The sequence below is a fragment of the Gambusia affinis genome, linkage group LG10 (genome assembly GCF_019740435.1).
Source record: "Gambusia affinis linkage group LG10, SWU_Gaff_1.0, whole genome shotgun sequence".
NCBI lineage: Eukaryota > Metazoa > Chordata > Actinopteri > Cyprinodontiformes > Poeciliidae > Gambusia > Gambusia affinis.
The window spans coordinates 572,501-595,612 of NC_057877.1; the positions used below are offsets into that span (position 1 = coordinate 572,501).

Here is a 23,112-nt window from a genome sequence, read left to right on the forward strand (position 1 = left end):
GGGAGGATGGATGGATGGGTTACATTTAGTTTTGGAAAATGTACTCAATGTACTTAAGTAAAAGTACAAATAACAAACAAAAATGTACTCTAGTAAAGTAAAAGTACCACATTAACATTTTTAATTGAGTAAAAGTAAGAAAGTAATGGCTTTTATAAATACTTAAAGTATTAAAGTAAAAGTACTTGCCGAATATATTACCTAATGGCTAATACAATATCATTAAGTGTACCTATTGTATTTAATTATAGTACATCAGATATATATATATATATATATATATATATATATATATATATATATATATATATATATATATATATATATATATATATATATATATATATATATATATATATATATATATATATATATCAGATAATAGGATTTGTGATTCCATACATCAGAATTTCAGGGATGACCTGTGTCACCCTAGCACTCCTTAGCTAGAGCCGTTTTCAACAAATTAGAATATTTGCTAAAAGTTCATGTATTTCAGTAACTCAACTCACAAACTAAACACATCACACAGATAAAGTGCTTTAAAGCTTTCATTTGTTAATGATGATGATTTGTTACTTACAGCTAATGAAAACATGAGATTTCTGATTAGTTAAGAAAAAAAACAACCTTAATGTAGAAATGTGAGTCTAATGAGAAATATGTTTAATATTTCAAAATCTGACAATATCTCCAATCGGGAGATACAGTAGCTCTGATGTTTGATTCTGGAGAGGAAGAGCTGGAAAATGTTTTATTGGTTTATTGGTTGCTGGTGGCCCATATTTAAAACATCATCCTTGGGACTCGCCTGAGTCACTAAAACCTACCTGGTTCAGTAACAAGAGCAAGTTGTAATAAAAGAGAAGAAGCGACCGTTAACAGGTGAGCTCTGTGAAACTAGTTGACTGCAGGCTGCTCAGTCTGGCTAATTCACAGGGGGAAGAAGGGTGGGACACCTGGATGGAGGTCGTCAGAAACCAGGCGAATCGTTTCTTGATGCCAGTTTTAAGAACGGGGGGGATGTTGCAACAACAACAGTTTCTATGTTTTATAAGATGTAAAGCACTTTGAAATGCCTTGCTGCTGAAATGTGCTATACAAATAAAATTTGATTTGATTGAAACAACACTGCTGGAAGTTACAAATGATATTCTGTTGGGCTCTGCAAATGGACTTGTGTTTGTTCTGGTTTTGTAGATCTCAGTGCTGCTTTTGACATAGTTGATTACAATATTCTCTTAGAACAGCTTGAACATGTAGGGACCAAGGGAAGAGCACTTGGCTGGTTTAAATCCTATTTGTCCAGTTTGTTCATGTAAACGACATATTTTCTTCACACTCCAGAGTTACTTGTGGAGTACCACAGAACAAATTCCTTTTACTTTATATGCAGACAGCATGGGATAAACTTTCACTGTTATGCTGATGACACTCATTTTACAGGTTACTGGCATGTCTTCAGGACATTAAAATATGGACACTAAACTTTTTCTTTTGTCGTGGAAAAAATTCTATTTCCAAGCACTGTTCAGGTGAAATCACTCAATCAGGTTTATTCATATATTGTGCACAATACGGGGAGCTTGTAGGACAATCAGTAATGAAGCAGGTCTGGATGAAAAGCTTGCTAAGCTCTGCCAGGCAGAGACAACACATGAGTTTTATACCAACGATAAAGAATTAAACAAAGGGAGAGACAGTCTGGTTCTGACGCAGTAGTGAAAAAACAACTTCTAACCTTCTACATGAAACCCAAATAATTCTTTTGGTGATAGTTCATAAGCATTTCATATGACATGACCAGCAAATGTGACCTTATAGTAATTTTTCCATGACACTTTTTAAATTCTGGCAAGACAGAAGTTGCTTTTGGACCAGAGCCTTTGAAAAAGAATCTTCATCAGTCACTTATCCTGGATGGCATTAATTTGGCCTCCAATAATAAAGTAAAGAATTGCTGTGTTATTTTTAGCTAGGACATGTCATTTAACTTTAGCAAGTTTCTAGGACTTACTTTTGTTCATCTCCAAAATATTGCCAAACTTATAATATCCTGTCCAGGAGTGATGCTAAAACAGTAGTCTATGAATTTGTGACAGCAAGGCTGAACTATTGTAATTCTTTGCTATAAGGAAATCCACAAAAAACAATTAAAAGGCTCCAGTTGATCCAAAATGCTACAGCAAGAGTTCTGATAAAAATTAAAAAGAGAGATCATACTTATATCTTGAGGATGCCTCCAGTGAGGGACTCCCTTTGGAGGTTTTCCTGGCATATTCCATTTGGGGGAGAGACAGAACCAGGTCCAGAATTCACTCCAGAGATAAGGACAACTTATCCTTTCTGGTCTGGGTTTTCCCAGTGTGTTGCTGGGAGAGGGTTGTCTGGAACTGTTATCCCAGTGACCTGATCTTAAATTAGAAAAAGACAATGCATGAGTGTATTGAAGAAATTTAGAAAAATTATACTATAGTAATGTTAATTTTATGGTTTTACGTCTTGCTGTTTATACTCACAAAATTATCAAAATATTAATACTACAGAACCTTAAACAATACTCAAGTATTTTAGAATTATGAAGTTATAGTCCATTTTTTTGGGAACAACATGGAGCTTTTGGCCAGGGGACGTATTGAACCTACCACATTCAAACCCACTGATGATCATCACCCAGGTCACCAAGACTGGCTGCAGTTCAGGGGTCTAACTTGTTTCCTAATATGGCCCTTCTTGTCAATATGCTCCTGTGTTGCAGGACAGACAGACAGACAGACAGACAGACAGACAGACAGACAGACAGACAGACAGACAGACGCCTCCAAATTTACAAAAAAACGTAACTGAAAAATAAATGTTGGGAAGTTGAAACAAAGGTTATTTTTTGTAAGTGTTAATAAAATAGTGAGTAACCTGGGTTATTGGAGCTGAGATTAAAACAAAACAAGAGTTGATAATGTGACTCATTCTCTCCAGGAGACCAGTTTTGTCCCCAGGCTGTTAGAGTTCTATGTGAGCTTCTCTGTCTGGGAATCTGCAATTAGCAGACTTCTGGAGAAGTCATGAAATGGCATGTTTGTTGTTGTCTCACGCCAGGATCAGGTAACCCACACCTACCTTAGCTTGGGGGCGTGGAAACCTTTTGACACGGTGTGAAATTGTCCTTCCAGTTAAAGCGTCCTTCCTTATCGTGATCGGACCAGACAAACAACAAGCGCAAGCGGACTCTGTGGGCTTACTGGAACCACCTGACTTCTTCCAGTTATCATGATTCGACTGGCCCGGTCATCATTGGTGTTGTTTCTGTTTGGGGTGAGTTCAGATGCATTATGTGTATTTTAGAAATGCCTTGTAAAATTTAAAACCCTGCTTCTCTCAGGTAGAAACCTGCCGCTCTAGTTTTCATCGCGCGCAAAGGGCGTGGGTCTGAATCAACACTCCACAGTCTGACACGCGAAAGAAATTAAGTCTGTTTTTCATTAACTGATCTGAAAGAAGAAAAAAAACACTAACGGTCCTAAAACCTGATGAGATGGCATGAGCTGATTTACAGAATGATGGGTTCATTATTACTCTTCACTTTGACTATGCTAGTTTGTAAGGCGGAGTATTGGAGCCATAAAAATAGATTTATGAATAAGACAAAATGAAAATAAATTCGTAATAATATGAGAATAAAGTAATATTTCGAGAGTAAAGTCAATATTAAGAGATTAAAGTCGCAATTACCTGAAAAGTCATAATATGACAAGAATGCAGTAGTAGTATTATGACTTCGTTCTTGTAATATTATTGCTTTATTCTAGTACGTGTTTATTCTCGTACTTTTATGACTTTGATCTGGTGATTTTATTTATTTATTTATTTGTTTTTTGTCTTACTATACTCCGTCTTAGGTTCAAGCTTCTTGAAGTCTGAGAAACATCATTTTCAGGAGCAGGCTGTGTTCTGTAACTGCAAGTGGCCTGCATTTAACTAAATGTTTCTATCTGTTACATTGCCTTTATACGGAGCCCCCTAGGGGACATGGGGAATTTTTTTTCTTTTGCGTTCCCTCGCAAAACTGTACTGATCAGTTATGCGGCATAATTGAATACTGTAAGTCTTACGGTGGCCGCCGTACTTTCTGATTTAATATAAGGTTATGTAAGGTTTTTCCATGAATGTTAATATCTCGTTGTGAAATATCTTAAGTTTTATATCTTTCTTTAGGATACAAAGGCACCACAAACCTATGATATAAACAGAAACCTTATAAGAAAGAAATATATATACTGTACATCCAAACTATATTTCTGAGTTATTATCGCGGCGTAATAAGTCATCTGACAGTTTTGATTGTGTCGCTGTTGTGTTGAATGGTTTAAAGAGCTGCTTTTAATGTTCAGTTCCATCTCAACCATAACAGACATAAACATGCAGTAAATGAATCGAATCAGTTTTTTGCACCAAAGACTTAATAATAATAAACACGTTTTATTATTAAAAACACGACAAACTAATTATAGTAAAGGGCCGTATTGGGTTAACTCGGGGAATCTCATCTGTCCGTGTATCAATTAACTCCAAACCACTTCTTTGTTCTGTCACATTTATCGGAGACACAATCAAAACTATCAGATGAGTTATTACGCCGTGATAATAACTCAGAAATATAGTTTGGATGTACAGTATTTATATTTCTTTCCTACTTACGGAAGGTTTCTGTTTATATCATAGGTTTGTGGTGCCTTTGTATCCTAAATAAGATATAAAACTTCAGATATTTTACAATGAGATATTAACATTCATGGAAAAACCTTACATAACCTTATATTAAATCAGAAAGTACAGCGGCCACCGTAAGAAAGACTTACAGTATTCAATTATGCCGCATAACTGATCAGTACAGTTTTGCGAGGGAACGCAAAAGAAAAAATATCTCCATGTCCCCTAGGGGGCTTGGTACCTTTAAACAACATCCTAAAATAAATAAAAATGTGTTTTTAGTATTTGTAATTTTGGTCTCAGAAAAACATTAATTGCAGAACAGAAACTTCGATGACCCCAAATCACAAACAAAAACGTAGTTATAATGTGAAAAGTTTATCCCTCTAGCTATGTTTTTCATATTAGAATGTTGTGATCACGTTCCCAGTATAACAAAATAGTTCTGGAACCTTTAAAATTTTTATTTTTCATGTTTTTTTTATCCCGGCTTCAACTGTCTAGTTTGACTGTCAACAATCCTGCGTTTCCATTGTGTCATGACAGGACATTTAGCATCCAGACTGACTCCTACGGCAAGCTCTTGTAATGACATTACACCAGTTAGTTGACTAGCAAAATAAATAAAAAAATTGGTGAAATTTTATTTGACATGAAATTTCGCCTACTAGCATTTTGCTTTCCACAGTTTAGTTAGACTCAATTGACTCTATTTTATCACAACGTGTTCTCACAAGGCACTTTACAAAAAGAGTCAGTTCATTCCAGTCATACAGACAGATTCCAAGCCAAGTCAGTAAATTAAAAAATTTGAAGTGTCTCTAAAAGGGGACCCAAGTGCCCAGCATGGTCGGTCAAATATGTGGCCACTTGGTTGCAGAATGTCTTTTTTTGCACAGACCCTTCAAAGTCCACAAGACACCTCCCACTGCAGTACACATCATGAGTTTTGTCATTTATGTGGATTATAACAGGATAGTAAACACAGTGATCATGGTATAAAGCAACACTTATTACGAATTCAGAGCAGGAGGAAATAATTATCAAGGAGCTTGAGCATCTCATTTTATTTTCCATGTAGCTAAAAATGCCAAAAAATAGAAGTATTCAGTAGAATGTTTGCCTGCTGCGTTGGACCAGAACCAAGCAAGAGGAGTTGAGTACTTTCCTAACATCCATGACTATTAGGATTTATTGTAATGTAATATTGTATGAATAATTGAATTGGAATTAGGGCTTTTATATGAAATGCCTTGAGATATCATGCTGTGCTATAAGTAAACTGAACTGAATTCAGTTCAATTTAATTTAACTGATTTTACCCATTGGGCAGCATGGCTGTTCTAGCTGCAATAAATGCTTTATTACCGAATGAAATAAACAATGTGTCTGAGTCAGACAATATTAATGTTCAAAGAAACCAAGAGTCAGTTTAGGGCTTGTGGTATTTTGACTTTACAGCAGGAATGGTTTATTCTAACCAAATCCTTCCAATAATTTTGAACGTAGATCTGAGTGCTTTACACAAAGAATGCAATTTAAATTCAGAAATACTACATTAATCTCAAAAGGAAATTGATTGTTGTTTTACATTTTCTAAGTTTCTTCAATTAATTGTTGTATAGATGCTGATGGTTGTGGGCAGGAAGCACACGATCTTCTATAGTGCTTAACATCACAGCAGATCTGAAGAAGCACCTGAAAGAAGACTGTTCTTGTATGAGAGTCTCATGATCAGGGCTGTCCCTAATTGGTTTGTAACATCTGGGGCTATAAGTAGTATTTCTTTCTACATGAGCACTCATGGTACTTTTTCACAGGCTGTATTTGTTCTGAGACTTCCTTATTCAGAAATCAGACTCATCTGTCTCAGATTTATGTTAGTGCCTGTTTATGTTGAACAATGCGGTCTTGAACACTGATCAAGAGGTCTGTGGCTGGAACATCACATGCGGTCCCTCCTGTTAAAGAAAGAAATATTATTAAGTTAGCTTAATTTGGAAAAAGCTTGGCTCTCTATTTCTTTCCTATTTCCCGGGTTCTTCCAGCAAGCAGCGTGTGCCAATCAGGAGCAACATGCGTGATGACGTCACAGAGTTACAGCGTTTAATCCAATAAGAAACCACAATGAAGTAACAACACAAACTGCAAAGCAGCCAAGATACAGACTAATTACCTGAGACAGACAAAGAATAAAAACAAAGACAGAGACAGAAAAAGCAAAGACATGTCTTTGGAGAAGGCTGAATGCCAAAACGGCAGGAAATAACAGCGATCTAAATTATTATTATCGTGTTCAATCTCTTTATAGTGGAGGCGTTTCTCTCCTTGTTAATGTATTCATTAAGTGCACTGGTTCGACCAACCAGGAGCTCCCTGGACACTCAGAGGAACTTAGACCTTCCAGAGATCAAAGGCCATTTGCTCTCTGGAAGAACAATGGAGCAAGCAGCTGCATCCTAGTCTTCTGGCTCTAACAGATACCTGTGAAATTCGGAGTGCCTCCCGGCCAAATCAAGTAATTTAGTTTAAGGAAAGATTATCTTCACAAACCTAATTCTGGTCTACTGCATTTTCCAAATTCAGCATTTTCCAAAGATTTAAGTCCTTGCTTTATCACATAAAATCCTGAACAGTTTTCTAATACTAAACAACACATTTTCATTGAAACAATTTCCATTTGGTTCAGATATTATCATAGACAGTACAATTTTCAAATACATTCAGCATTCTCCCTTCTAAACTTAGATAATGCACTTTAATTATAAACTTGCTATTAATACTTAGAAAACTGTTAGTGATCTCAACATTCTATGTTGCATTTTAGTTTAAACCATGTCAGATGTGGTTCTAAAAAACCTTTGATGCTCTGTGAGCCATACAGGCTTCTGCCCTGCAATAGATGCTAATTTCGTGGCTTCCTGAGCCCTGATAACAATCCTAAAAGATCTCCTTTGATCTGCATCTAGTTCCTGACCTTTGACATTTACTCTGGTGGATAATTTCCTGTAAATTCTTCACAGAATATCTGTTTAAAACTAAGAAATTTATACAACATAGAATGTTCAAGATACCTTTTACACATGACATAAAATTAACTGTTAAGAAATTTGTTCAAAATCAGACTGTTCAATATACCTTTTACACCTGGGGTAAGATTAGCTGTATTAAGCACTAAAAATAATAATTTTCCGTAACAGTCCCTACTGGGTGGAGCAAACTACCTGAATGTTCCAGGTCTTTGTTATAGAAAGCCGTTCAATGGAGTCTGCCATGATTGCTATTGTAAATGTTCTGAGAGAAAGATGCGTGCCTTTTTCAGCCATTTCCATTGTCATTGTTCCAGTCTCAGCTTTGCTTCTATTAGCTAATCAACATGAATCATAACCACTTGTTGATAAAAATAATAAAGTCAAGCTGACATCCTTGCCAAAGAATTTCATTCAGTATGCAAGAACTTTTACTTAAAATCTTGCTCAGACACCCTGCAGAAGTCAAAGCAAACTTTACCTGCTGAGAAGGTCTTTTGGCCTGCAGGGGGTGCTGCTGAGGACCTTCTTTGGCTCTATGGTGGCTTCGGCCATCTACTACAGTGTAGCATGTTGCAGCAGTAAAAACATGTTATCTACAGCCAAGAGGAATAAGTTAAAAAAACAAAACTTACCAGAAAGGCCAGTTCCGTGCTAGGATACGACCCAGTGCAGGTGATGGAAAACAAGGAAGGAAAACTAACTTTACATAGCACCTTTCAGCCAAAGACAACTCAAAGTGCTTACTTCAGTAGAAAATAACATTATTGGTGGACAAAGTCTCCCATAAAGCTGTTGCTGAACTGGAGATCTTCTTCAGTGACAGAGGAGTGTAAGGATCTCTACTGGAGATCATTTCCCTCAGAAGCTATCGACTTTCTAACCATCACTTCTGTCAGCATACTCACATGCCTCCTGTTATTTGCTTTTTTTTCTGGTGAAGTACACCAACAAGTCCAGGCAGTATCATTCTGAGCTGTCAGTATAAGCAAAAAAATAAAAAAATAAAAAAATAGATAAATAAAAATCTAAAGAAAGAGGACAAAGCTAAGAAGCCATTGCATTTATTGTTGGAAATAATTGCTGTATTTTTGTTGTGTTCACAGATTCAGGCTATTGTTGTGGTAAGAACTCATCTGTTGCGACATAAAAGAGAGTGGGTTCTCCCTCCAGTACCTTTGACGGAAAATCAAGACTACACTCAAAAGGAATTTATTGCCAAGGTGAGAGACTCAAACATATTTCATTAATTCAGACATGTAGGTTTATCATGAGAGAATTACAGGTAAATTAGATTTATTAATGTTGCTTTTGTTTTTTTCGTTGTTGTTTGTTTAAGTTATAAAGATTGTTCTGTCTGGAAAGACAAACAAGCACTGCTGCTAAGTGGACAGTGGTCCATTTTCAGCAGGTACAGTGTACACTCCTGACTCAAATCAGTCATTTTTAGTTAAATAATGACTGAGATGGGTGAAAGGGTAGATACTAGGTCAAGTTAGCTCCTGCTGTGTTAACATGCAGAGTCATTTGTTCTGCTTTTCAGTGCAGTGAAATCATTGAGTCTGCTTCTGTTTCAGATCCGATCAGACCGACAGATTGGAACAAATGTTATTTACTCCTTAGAGGGTGTCGGAGCAAACCAGTATCCTTTTCATGTGTTCGTGGTTGACCCTCTTAATGGAAATGTTCGAGTGACCAGAAAGCTTGACAGGGAGGAGATTCCCCTATACAAAGTAAGTTTCCAGCTGTAATTTGAAATAATCTGTGTGAAATGTGAACAAAAAAAAAAGCTTACATGATTTCCAAATACAATACGACAAGAGACAATAAGGCTCAGCTTTAACTGAACTATTTACCCTCATTACATGCACTGGTATTCCCACATAATATAGATGACACATGATTCGTGTAAGAATTAAAATTTGTATTTTATACTAAGATTATGTTTGGGGCTTGAATGACCTGAGCACTAAGATGTTTCTGAGCTTCTGCAACAATATACAGAAAATGTCATGAAGTGGCAGGACGCTGTAGACCCAGGTAGAGATGGATGATGGTGTTAAATCATGAAAGTAACACACAAAAGCAATCCAAAGTCCAAAATCCTGGCAGCTGAGCTGAGTTGAGCTGAATATCTTTATTTTCTAAGTATGACAAAGACAACAAGACTCTGATTCATCTCTTTTAGCTCGCTGGCGTTGCTAAATTCCCAAATGGCACTGAAGCAGAGGCAAAAATTGACCTGCAAATTAAGGTCGTAGATGAGAATGACAACGCTCCAACATTTGAGTCATCGGTGCTGACAGCTGAGGTGAACGAGCTTAGTCCTAAAGGTCAGTATGGCACATATAAAAACTCATAAAACAATAAAAATGTCAAATGGAATTGGAAACATGATCCAACATGATTTAAAACTGATTTTACAGGGACTTCAGTTGTCACAATTAGCGCCACTGATAGGGATGATAACACAACGATTCATGCTAAGATCGCCTATTCCATCAAAAACCAGGAACCTCCTGATTTTTTCACCATGACCGAAGATGGCACCATCTATGTCAACAATGTCTTGGACAGAGAAGTATGAACTCCACCAACAGCTGCCTTTGTTTCCTGTTATTTCGATATTTTATGGGTGTGGTGTGTATGTTTGTGTGTGGTAAACAGTGATGTCAGGGGTGCTGAGAAACAGTTTTAGGGGTGTTAAAACTAAAGAACTCCTAAAACTGGGCTAGTACCATTGAATAGGAACTGAAAACATTTTGTTTACAGAACCATTTGAACAGAGTGTCTGTTTGCTTGAGCGCTGATGATTTATGATTAAATTTGGATTTAAAAAAAAATTGTATGGCACTTTGGATTGCCTTGTGCTATAAAAATAAACTCACATTTGATTTGTTAGTGTAACAATAAATTATATTTTTCTTTCAGAAAGACAAAAAAGTCCTGCTGACAGTGACTGGTAAAGATATGAATGGTGCACCAGGAGGACACATTGCAACCGCCACTGTCACTATCAACATTCGGGATGTGAATGACAATCCCCCAACTTTGGAAAAAGAAGCAGTAAATATTTCATTTAGTTTTTATCATTGATATTGGAGCAGTTAGAGCATGTTGCTATTGAGGCTTTCAGATGTTATAGTAGTTGTGGACTGGATAGTAGTATTGATGTTACTGCTTCTATGTGGTTCAGTAACAAAATATTTACTACTTTAGTGCCAGGCTTCTTACAGTCAGTGAGACCATGACCACCTTCTCCCTGTTAGCTTTTAGGACAGCAAGATGGGTTCACTCTAAGAACATGATAATGATTTTTGATATTATAGGACAGTTATTTGTTATCAAGCATCTTCTGTGACAATAACTGAAAATCTAAGCCAATATTTTCTGGTCACATATTCAAGTCAAGAAATTTCTGATTAAGAAATGTTCTATTTAAATCAATATTACTGGATTACTGTATAAATATTACTGGGGAAAAAAAAACATGTTTTACTCTTTTTTTAACAGTATGAAGGAGACATTGAAGAGAACATATCTGGTGTTGAGGTGATGAGGATCAAAGCACAAGATGTGGACATTGATTGGGAGAATCAGGAAGCTGTTTATGAAATCATCCAAGGCAATGAAGATGGATATTTCAGCATAAAAACTGATCCCAACACCAACGAGGGGATCCTGTTTCTTGAGAAGGTATCATGCATTTTTTTACCCAGAGGATAAACGGTTAAGGCCAAAATTATTCACAACCCTGAGGAATTAAAAGTATTTTTAAAAATTTGACTGCGATTTTTCCTGTGAATGGAAATAGCTTTAGTGTTTTGGAGTAACCCAGCCAGAGGAAGGAGCCAAAGGTTTGGAGAGCCAATAAAGATTTCATTGTCTTATTGGGCACCTTTTATAGACTGATATCAATTATTTTTTAAGATACTTTTTTCATAAAATGTCAATATCTACATTGATATTCTGTTTACATTGGTTTTGGATTCTGGTCTCATTTCCTGTTCAGACAGACTTATTTGTTAAATGAAAATCATATTTTACCCAAATTTGCTAGTTGTATAAATAAGTTTGGGCATAACTAAAAATGCCCATAATAATGCTTCATTCACGAGTATGCATCCCTTTTCAAGACAAACACAAATTCCTGTTATTTTAAGTTAAAGTATAAATTTGTAGAGTCTATGAGTTGTATTTTAGGAACTGGAGCAGTTCTAGTGTGATCCATATGCAAAAAAGTGGTAAAATCCACCTTTATTGAAGTTTCACAAATCAGATAAAGGTTTCACAAATCCCAAACAAGGTTCTAAATTTTCTGCTATTAGTCGAAAATAATCCAATCCAGGTTTGAAGAGTCTAGGTGTTGTAGTTTTTAAACTAGAGTCGATTATAGATGGGGAAGGTAGTGAAAATTTAGGTGGAATTGCCCTTTAGCCATTTTGCGAATCGGAAGCTGGAATCAGAAATCAACTTCAGCTTCATTTACATTATCAAGACACATTAAAAACAAACCTTTATCTCGGCTTTTTTCTATTCTCCCTCCCTGAACTCCTTTTCTGAGACATTGTTTTGATTATTTTGCCTATTTATCTTCTGACCTTTGGACTTTTGGATCCGCTCTGCACGTTGCACGGCAGCTCATGAATTTATTTTTTTTCTTTTTATCCATATAGTAATAATTTCTACATACATTATCAAATATATATTAATGTAAAAAAAAATCAGTTCATAGTGAAATTGTGTGTTTTTAATATTATAATGACACAAAAATTATTACTAAAAAATAAAAACGTAATAATCATCTCCACTGAGGGGGCCCCAGTGGCAGCTGGTTAGTTTACTTATGCTTTGGGCCGGCCCTAAGAATCCTCTAACGGCCAGCCAGTTTTTCCAAAAAAATCAAAACAAAAGAAAACAAACTTCATCCCGGCCAAAACATCCGACGCTGCCCTCTGGGTGGATCCGTCCTGAGTTGAAGGTAGTCTTGCTCCTTCTGGAGCCTTTCTGCACCGTACTTTAAGTTATTTTTTCTTAGCAAAAACTCCGCTGCTGCAGCAGCTTCAAACACGCCACACATCACCAGCCCAACTAAAAACACTGGGGCTGGCGGCCCCCCGGCCCCCGGGCCCCATCCCCACCAGTGAACCGTCAAAGGTGCCAAAATAAAAACAACAAACAAACAATCAGGAGACGGAAGCAAATGTGAGCATGTAACACTGTCTCCAGTTCATTAAAGGCGGTCAGTCACTGATCAGGTTACAATAACTGTGCTTGCAAAAGAAAATTCTGTTTTCATTGAGTGACTCTGTTTAATAGAAGCTTAATTTCTTGCACAAATATTAATTCACATAGATTTTAAAGAATCATAAATGTATAAGTCTCAACTGACAAGAAAAATATAGTTTATCCACGCATGCAGCTGAATCACACACTGTAAATAGTGTTTTAACTAAGATTTCATTTTTCTGTTCCTTTTTCAGCCTGTTGACTTTGAAAATGTAAAAGACTTGAATCTTGGGCTCTCAGTGCGGAACAAGGCTCCACTGGTTGATGGGTCTGGTTCATCTGGTGGAGCTAATATAGGTTTTGGAGGAGGAGCCGGTGGTGCCGGTGGTGCCGGTGGTGCCGGTGGGTCCAGCGGTGCCAGTGGTGCCAGTGGTGCCACTGGTGCCAGTGGTGCCAGTGGTGCTAGCGGGGCTGGTGGTGCCTGGGGTAGCAAATCTAAAACCTATCCAATAAAAATCAATGTAAAAAACCAACCAGAAGGACCACATTTTGAACCCAAAGTCAAATCTATCCCCATCAAGGAGGGAACGCCCATCGACGTGAATAAAGTGATTGCCAGTTATCCTGCAATCGATAAAGATACTGGGAAACCAGCAGTGGATGTCAAGTCAGTGTATACACAAGCACAAAGCTTATAAATTTTAAATTACATCTTCAGTTTTATTTCATAACATTTTTTCTGTTTATGATCTATAGATATTTAAAAGGCTCAGATCCTCAGAACTGGCTCAGCATTGACCCCAAGACAGCTGACATCAAACTGAAGAAGATGCCTGACAGGGAATCTCCATTCCTGGTGGATGGGATGTACAAGGCTGAAATACTCTGCATCACTGAAGGTACTGTTGTATTATTTAAGGTTTTTCATATTGGGACGCAATTTTAGAACTAAGTTGGAATTCCAGAATATACCTGTTCCCTTGCTCCTTTAAATTGTGATGAGAATAATATCTAATTGTTAAATATCTACCCAGTCTAATTGTCATGATGAAGTTATTTGCTGCATTATATCTTATTCAAGTTCAACAGGCAGAAAGTAGTAAGAATTCTTTCCATCTTCCTATGGTAGCAGTTCTGTTACAGTGTTTTCACACCGGAGCTGTTCATTGAAATTAAAATGAATTCTAGTTTATTTTGTTTATTTTGTTTAGTTTATTGCTGTGGTGTGTGAAACCAGAGCAACGATACCGAGACTGTTTGGAAGAGGTGCTGTCAATATGCTGCAGAACAATCTCTAAGCGACTCTTTTATGATGTGAATGTGATCCGACTTCAATCTTTCTTTATGAGATGCTGTAGAGTAAGCAAATTAATAAACAGCATAAAACACCATGCAACTTTCCTGACGTCTTCTAGAAAACAGAGAAACAAACTAATAATATGATTCAATTCTTGTGATTTCTACTAGATCAGTACACAATCGATAATTCTCACATGGATTTTGTTGTGAGGTTTTGGTTCATTTAGACTTTTATCTGTTAAAAGAAACTGAACCACCAGAAAAGTTACAAGTTAACATGTATGTATTAACCTTTATTTAACCAGATATGTCTTATTGAGATTAAAAATCTGATTTTCAAGAGAGACCTGGCCAAGACTGGCAGCAACACGCCAAACTCTCATAATAGTTAATAAATTCTTCAACTGAAATAGACTAAAGTAAACCAGCTGTGTAAACACCCTCAGAGTCACTCTAGTTTTTGTTTTACCATTTTCTGCTTCCACCTAGGCTGGTCAAAAAACAGGCCTCTTGTTCCATGCTTTTCTTTACTGGACATTGAGAAACAATTGCTTTCAGAGGCATGGACTCTGTTGAGGTTTTCAGTTTTACCCTGTTACTAACATTTATCCATGACGTATGTAAAGCGCCAGTTCAACACTAAGAAGCTTGTCAGAAATTGCCTGTGAAAGAGAGAAAGAAACGGCTGACGATGTTAATTCAGTTTTCGGTAGCTTGGCTTGCACAGACTGAATGACGTTGTTCACTTCTTCTGCTGCCATTTTCACAATAGCAGCAAAAAATGTTCTAAAACAGTGCAGAAAATCAATATCATTGTTCACAACTTCTCTTTCTGTTCTCTGGTTAGCCCGGTAGAAAATCTACCAGAGGAATCCACTTCAACAGGAGAAAGTCCAGTCAGACCCCTGAAGTGAGATTAGGATTGAGTGGAATTGTGTAGGAAGGAAAAAGACCAAGCTGACCTTCACTAGTGTTTCTAGGGAAAACATTCAAATCTCCAATAGCAGAAAAGAGTTGCCTCGTTGCCTGATAAATCTGCTACAGCCAAGTTTCTGAGACAAAATAAAATATGACAAAATAGGATATTAATTAGGGTTTAAAAGAGAGACATGTGCTGGTCAATAATCCACATCTAGTTTTTTTACTTTTATATTATTTTTATAATTCTTTTAGTAAATTATAAGTGAGAAAAAGGTCGGTTGTTAAATGACATATTCACATACTCAGTGAGGAAATAATGGTTATAATAGACAGCTGTAGAAAGGTATGTTTAACTACAACTCTGCTTCCTCGTCTGGAGAAGAAAAACTCAGCTTTAAGAGAAGAAACCTTTTTATCTTAGACATAATGGTTCATCTCTGTCAGCTAATGATTTCTTTCTTTCCTACCTTCTGCTGATGATTTTGATACCATCACAATATGTGCTAATTAATAAAGTTGACATGTAATGTGTGTGTGTGTGTGTGTTTTTGGGGGGGAGTTTGCAAGATCCACTTAAACAGCAGAGAAGTAAATGGTGAAATCTTCAAACATTCCTAATTGATACATTTATAACTGATAGTCTCATTTGTCTGTCGACTGTAGGACTGCTGGAAAGTCCTTACTGGCAAACGTCTGAATGGGGCGTCCTTTTTTTAAAACAACCTTTTCGTTTTAGTAAGCGTAATATTGTGTGTGTGGCCTTAGAAATTTAAATAATATTTGCATTCCTTTAAAGGCAGCTTTAGGGTGTGTGCTTAAGATAAATTAAGGTAAATAAGCTAAAAAAAAAACATTTACATATTATGGTCCCATTTTACTAACTAAAGATTCTAACTTTGTGTCTAGTTGTTCTTCAGAGTCCATTTACTTTTCTGGAAAAAATTAAACATAAAAAACAGAATTCAGGAAACACTACCATGCCAATAAATAAACATATTGGAAATGTTGCTTTAATGTGGAAAAATATGACATTATTTAAAGGACAAAGACTGTCTCCTTAACTGTGTTACTGAGAAAAAGGGGAAAACTAATGATTCACTGTTTTTGCTTTATGATTACAGGAATGCCAAGTAAAACAGCAACTGGCACAATAGCCATCCAGGTGGAGGATCTCAATGACCACTGCCCCGAACTGACCACTGACTTCATGCCTGTGTGCAAATCCAACAAGAGGATTATTGTTAATGCCAAAGATGAAGATGCATTTCCTAATGGCCCACCGTTTACGTTTTCCATTTTCCCTGGGAGCACAACAGTAGATTGGAAAATGATGCCTTACAATGGTAAGATAATATATGAAGCTATATAATTTGTGAAGAAAATTTGAATCCTGCAATTATTAATAAAAATCACATTATGTTATGTTTTTATAAATTTCATGTTCCCCATGACAGGACTTTCATAAAAGTAACAAGATAGAAAATATGTTTTTTCATGAGTGACTTCTTTTCAACTGTCAACAGTAGGATTATGGCTTTGACTAAAAAAGACTACAGGAATTACATGTTGGCATTGTTGAAAGCAAAGTAACATAATTTCAGATGTTTGAATGCTGAATTATGACGTAGATGGTAAATACTAAAGAGAAAAGGCTGCAGGTGGTGTGTAATGTAGTCAGTGTTCACAGCAAGTTCCCAGCAGTAGTTCCCAATTCTTTTACCACCTTTGTGCCCAGACTTTGTTCTAATCACACATACCTGTGTGTGTTTTCATGGTTACAGATAAATAAACACTCAAATATCAGACAGATGTGTCTGATAACAAATCTGTTAAGATGATGGCAAGGAGGCCTCCAACCTCAAAGCTCATCAGTCTGTGCTTTATTTTTCAATCATTTCACTAAGGATTTAACAGTGTAACGATTTGATTGCTGTAGTGGCCATAAAGATTCTTTCCATTGAGTTTAAAAAAAAGGCTTTTTTAAAAACTCATCCTGTGTTTGCAGAGTTTTATTATTTATTAAGAGCTCCTGTCTCATTTCCAATTAGAAACAAATGTCTGTTTTGAAAGAAGATCATTTTGGACCTGTATTAGCCAGAGGTGTTAATCATTTGGGTTGAACTTTACAGACTTTCTGTTACTGAGACAATAAGCTCAATTCTCTAACATGTTTTTGTTGACATCCTTCTGGACTTTTTCTCTCTAAATGGGTTTGGAGACTCTCAGATGCATCACTGCAAATGATCCTTTTCAGTCCCACTTTTCCCTTGGGAGGCAGGTTCTTTGTTGACTCAGTTAAAATAGACTTTATTACCTTCTAAATGATTTTACAAAACTATGCTAAAAGAGCTATGAATTTAACATGTGTAACTGACTGCTGCTGAGCTTTGGCAAATGGGAAGAGATAAGTTGTATTGAAAACAATGTTTGAAATTTGACTTTGTGTGTCAGAAATATATTAACCCATTAACTAAATGTATATATCTGTTATGCTCTTTTCACTTGACTAAGGATAAATTAGAATGTGAAAGTTTTAATAATGCATGTGAAATATGCTGTATTTGACAGATACTGCAGTAGTTCTGACGACATCTGATGATGTGCGGCCTGCCCACAGCGAACTGATGCTTGTGGTGAAAGACCAACAGAATCTCTCCTGTTTAAAACCACAGAAACTGACAGTCTTTTTCTGTGACTGCACAGAAATAGATCACTGTTCAAACAAAGAAGCCATTAAATGGATTGGGTCAAAACCAGCATTAGGACCTGCAGGCATTGGACTTCTTTGTCTGGGAGTTTTGGCCGTACTACGTGAGTGTAACTCAGTTCTTATTTAATTGAAAGATTGATGACGAGCTTTGGCCTTGCTTACGAGGCACATGTGAGATGATCAGAGAAAACTCTTACTGCTTAGCTCTAATTAGCTCTGAGCTGAAGAAACTTCATAATGTCAGGTTTTGTATATAGCCCCTTTTTCATGAAGAAATCCCATGGTGCTTCAAAAAGACAAGGCATGAAAATGAAAACATGACTGAGAAAAAAACCCCAAATGATATGATAAAGATAATTCCATTCAGTGTCAGTGTCAATTTATTTATAATGAACTTTAGAAACTGCTATGAAAATGCTCTGTAGTGTTCATAAAACCACAGATAAAAACACATATGAGTAATTACAAATAAAAACAGACAGAACAAGTTAATTGCAATGTCAGGCCTCATGGAAATGATAAAGAATAAAATGACTTTTAAGGAGAGATTTGAAGTGTTCAAGTCAATGTGCAGATCTAATGTTGAAGGCAAGTTGCCAGCAGTAGTTCCCAATTCTTTTACCACCTTTGTGCCCAGACTTTGTTCTAGACACACATACCTGTGTGTGTTTTCATGTAATGAAATTAATATAATTAATATATTAATTCATATTAATATATAAATTAGGAGCAGTGATGGCGAATGCCAGTCTCCTCTGCTTTTCAGCCTGGTGTTCGTGATCCTTTGAATAAAGCAAATCTTACATTGTGTGTGTAGGATTTGGGTGGAGCATCTGGCAAACTGTTGAAACAGGGGGTCTGTAGTTGAGAACTAGTTGATCTGATGACATTACCTGCAGTGTCAGCAACAGCTGACGTAAGAATGTATATATTTGGCAAAATAACACTGGTGAACCCTCTTAAGATGAGATAAGGTAAGATAGAGGAAAGCTTAATGCTAATTGTTGGATATGTGCACTGCTGAGACTACACTTCACAGTAATATGTCCTGGGTTTCCCCATCTGTTGTTAACAGCTGCTCCTCTTTTAATCGCTGTCTGCTTGTATTGTAGGAACGCCTGGCAGAGAGATGCTGAAGTCAGAGATATGAGCATCCTGTTGGTCTACTCTTAATTGAATTATGTACTTTTGTCTTTCAGTCATTCCCTTTTTGATGATACTGGTCCAGTGTGGGAATCCGTCAGCCTATGGCGACATGTTTGCTAAGATGCCTTATGAAACAAAACAACATCTCATTTCATATGACACTGAGGGCCAAGGAGAACTAACGGTGAGACCAACATGTTTACAAGCTTGACTTGACTTTTGAGAGCAGCACACTTGTTGTACAGAGTATTAGTTTGTTTTCAAAAGACATTTAAAGGAAAGTTGTATATTGAGCTTCTGACCTAATTTGACAAAATTATACAAAGATTTTGTGCTAAAAAATATGCATCCTTGACCCTTTATAGGAAAGTGCGTTGAAAAATCTTCCTTTCCAAACTCAAAAATCTGACGTTGGTTTTGTACAAATGGTACAAAGTCCAGGTTTTGGAATGGAGCAGTCTGTTGCTTCCATGAACCAAGGTGCTTCAAGTGAGTACAGAGACGGACTGTTGGGGATGGGTTATTGGGAGAAAAGTGTCTCTCACATTGAGGCTGAAGGCAGACAGTCAAGAGAAGGAGCTGCAACAGAATGTTTCAATGATGGTCTTTCGCTGCCAGAGAGCTACCTGAGAGGATACTACAACAAGGTGAGAAATCAATGTTCACAGAAATTTTAAATCATTTGCATTTCAGCAGTACAAATGTAAAGACAAATATCTGCAATCCTTTTGTTCATGGTCCCACATTTACTACTCTTGCAATTCTAATGTTTTCCATCATCTTTTCTCTCCGTTTTGTACATTGCACTGTGCATGAAGTTCAGTACTTTTATTAATTGAGAACAGAATTAACCAGAGGACATTTGTGAACAAACTCTGCATCACAGTCCTTACTGTTGAGAGCATTTTGAGGTCTATATAATGGCATCAAAAACAGAATTTGTTATAATAATCAGTTTGAACTTAGTGATTTGCTACCATGTCAAGTATTTTCTTTTATTCCTTAATACATTCTTTAGTCAAATACACAAAAGTAAGAGCAGGTAAATAGAGTAATGATCCACTTATTCTGAAAGTCAGAATTTAGACCTGGGAATACTAAATTCCTCTTAACAGTGTTGCAGTTTTAGATTAGGAGGATCTTCTAATCAGAGTAACCTTTAGAAAGCTTTTAGCAGTGTTCGCTTTTTATTCGTCCAAAGACTAGAGGCACTGATTAAGTGACAATTACAAAGCAGTTATGCAAGAGGGTGTAGGCTGGGATCATCAGACCTTTCAATACAGAATTCCTGGAGTTTCACTTCATTTTTAAAATGAAAATGATTTGAATACTTCTCATTCTTTTAATGCTGGTAAAATCTGCATTGACATTATGGGTTTTTTTAACAATGCTGCCTATATACATTTTTCATTACAGTTGCAACCTCCAAGCTCTCTCTCTCTCTCTCTCTCTCTCTCTCTCTCTCTCTTTCTCTCTCTCTCTCTCTCTCTTTCACTCTCTCTCTCTTTTTCTCTCTCTCTCTCTTTCACTCTCTCTCTCTCTCTTTCACTCTCTCTCTCTTTCACTCTCTCTCTCTTTCACTCTCTTGCTTATTAGAGGGTTTCATAATTTGGTTAATATGCAGATCTTGAAGTCAGGATTGGTTTTTCAATTTTATACTGTTAATGTGAAAACAAATAAACTCTTAATTTCCTACAGTTTACCAGTGGAGATGAGAAGATTGTGCAAAAAGATCACATGTTGGTGTTTGACTATGAAGGCACTGCCTCCTCTGCTGGCTCCGTTGGCTGCTGCAGCAATTTGCAACAAGACTATGACCTGGAGTTCCTTGATAATCTTGGACCAAGCTTTAAAACACTTGCTGAGATATGTGGAGGTAAAATAGTCCAAACTGATACAACACAGGTGGACGCTCCTCTACCTAATCCTTCTGTTAATAACATTCAAGTGTCAGTACCAAAGTTGGTGACAAGACAAGAGATGTCCTTGCCATCCAAAGTGCAGCCTGATAAGTCCACAACCGAGCAGACTTTAATTAGTAAAACAAGTAAAACAACTGAGCATGCTAAAATAAGGGAGAGCAAGGCCATAGTGAGGGAAGGGATGACCTCAGTGCAAAAAGGGAAGGCACAGAACCAGATGCTAGTTGTAAACCAACAGCAACCTGTCTATTTCACCACTGCACCCATGCTGCAGCCCATACAATATGTTGTTCAGCAGCCACTTCAGAATGCCATGATACTAGCTGAAACACCTGGCCCTAACATACAGCACATGGTAATGGTTAATGGCACTGATTTTGGCTCATCCCAGGGAGTTATTGTTCAAGGCCAAACAATAATGCCTAGTGCCCAACCCCAGAACCTTGGAGCAGTTCTGGTGGACAGCAATGGGATCCAAGGAACCACTGGCAACATGGTCCACGCAGAAAACTTCTCTGGCGCCCAAAATATGATGGTTGTTGAAGGCCAGGTCCCTGTAGGAACAGTGAAAGTATTAAATGGGAATGAAGCTAGCCTCATTCAAGGTGGTACAATGTTAAATGACCTGTCAGAATGTCAGACAATGCTGAATATTGGGGAGTCAAGCAGCATAGGCCAGCAGCTTCAGGATGGAAGAGGTGTCTTCCAAACAGCTGAAGTCAATGGGGTTCAAAAAGTTCATGACCTCAGTGCTGGAGAGTCCAGTTGCTCTAAGAGTCGCACCTCTTCCAAGACACTCAGTACAACCCGTACTATTCATAAAACTGTTGTGCAGTAGTCAGGAGAACTAAGATATAATACCTGTAAGGTGGTCAACAGACAAGTAGGGTATGGTCTTTGGTGATGGGAGCTCATGTAAGGCATATGTTAAGGTCAAAAGCTGTACTACAGTTAGTATTTGAATCTATACCCTTTAAATTGAGCTAAAATACCATAATCTTAACCTCTAAATTTTCACGACCTAAGTTACTATGCAATTGTAGTTAAAAGACATCATTCGAAGGTTCTGCCATGGCACTCAACTTCTCCTAACCTAAATTAGATGGGACCAATAGAGGTAACTGTATTGGTAAGGCCTCATTCAAGTTGGAACAATGCCTGTAAACCTTTACATCTAAAAAATCTAAATCAAAAATGAACCTTGGTCTTTTAAATCTTGCACCATTATTGCATAGCTAACAGTAACATTGATGGAATTCTCTATTGTATAATGCTGAAAATAATGGCAACAGCAAAGACAAAAAGCCGAACCCATCTGGTTTATCCCAATATGTAGAGCACATTATATTCATTTGCTGCAATTATTGGCTTGTGTTTTTGTTTGTTAGCTTAATGCTGTCTGGGACATCTTATCTGTCTACAAATATCCATGCTGTCTTTCTGTTTCTCAAGACTGGTCCAGGGATGAGAAAACTCTGTCTTACACACACACTCACACACTCACATTTTTTCATTAAGAACACTGAATATTTTGTCTGGTTTCAGATTTATGTTTTATGTTTATTAGTCAGTACCATTCTGTTAGTTGGTTAAATTCTTTTTCTTATTAAGCAGTCTAAATGCTGGAATTAGGGGTGTTCTCTTGTGGCTATAATGTGTCTATAGATGTTGAGACTTCAAATAAAGAGATATATGCTTGTCATTCTGTAAACATTTGATGCACCAAAAGAACAAGTTTGATAATAAAAATGGTTTACTCATTCAATTTTGTTTATGTTTCTTTCCTTGACCTATACCATCTTTTTCTCAGCTACAAAACACAAAGGTTTTTCTGTACAGTACAAGTAAGAGGCGTCATCATATGTCTTGAGTGTGGATAAACTGGATTTTTACTTTTGTGCTGCTCATCTTCACTCTGGATATCATCTGGAGAAAATCTGAGTGCAAGTGCAGTTATTTAACCTTCACACACAGAAAATTGATGTGCAAGAGAATTCCAAGAGCTGAAAAAAGTTACTGTCTGTGAAATGTAACAGTCCTATCAGGCCTTTTTGGCCTGTGTGACTCTGGAAGCAGCTGATGGGTACCGGCGGGTGAAGCGGCATGCGGCCCGGGTGGTTGCTGAGGCAAAGACTCGGGCGTGGGGGAA

General features: G+C 37.0%; 1 protein-coding gene across 1 annotated transcript; it reads left to right on the forward strand.

Moving 5' to 3' along the window:
* Positions 1 to 3,168: 3,168 nt before the first annotated feature.
* LOC122838358 (desmoglein-2-like) lies at positions 3,169 to 22,728 on the forward strand. The gene is made up of 14 exons (XM_044128949.1): positions 3,169 to 3,312; positions 8,843 to 8,959; positions 9,314 to 9,469; positions 9,925 to 10,069; positions 10,163 to 10,317; positions 10,668 to 10,802; positions 11,250 to 11,432; positions 13,220 to 13,632; positions 13,722 to 13,864; positions 16,307 to 16,528; positions 17,754 to 17,996; positions 19,095 to 19,225; positions 19,407 to 19,688; positions 20,740 to 22,728. The coding sequence occupies exons 1-14, from the start codon at positions 3,268 to 3,270 to the stop codon at positions 21,799 to 21,801; spliced, it is 3,432 nt and encodes a 1,143-aa protein (XP_043984884.1). The 5' UTR covers positions 3,169 to 3,267; the 3' UTR covers positions 21,802 to 22,728.
* Positions 22,729 to 23,112: the final 384 nt, after the last annotated feature.

What these genes read in the sequence shown, in the direction of transcription:
- LOC122838358 (XM_044128949.1), top strand. Translation starts at nt 3,268, where the DNA reads ATGATTCGACTGGCCCGGTCATCATTGGTGTTGTTTCTGTTTGGG. An exon ending in GAACGAGCTTAGTCCTAAAG is followed by an intron (nt 10,070 to 10,162) that starts GTCAGTATGGCA and finishes CTGATTTTACAG; the next exon opens with GGACTTCAGTTGTCACAATT. An exon ending in GGATCCTGTTTCTTGAGAAG is followed by an intron (nt 11,433 to 13,219) that starts GTATCATGCATT and finishes TTCCTTTTTCAG; the next exon opens with CCTGTTGACTTTGAAAATGT.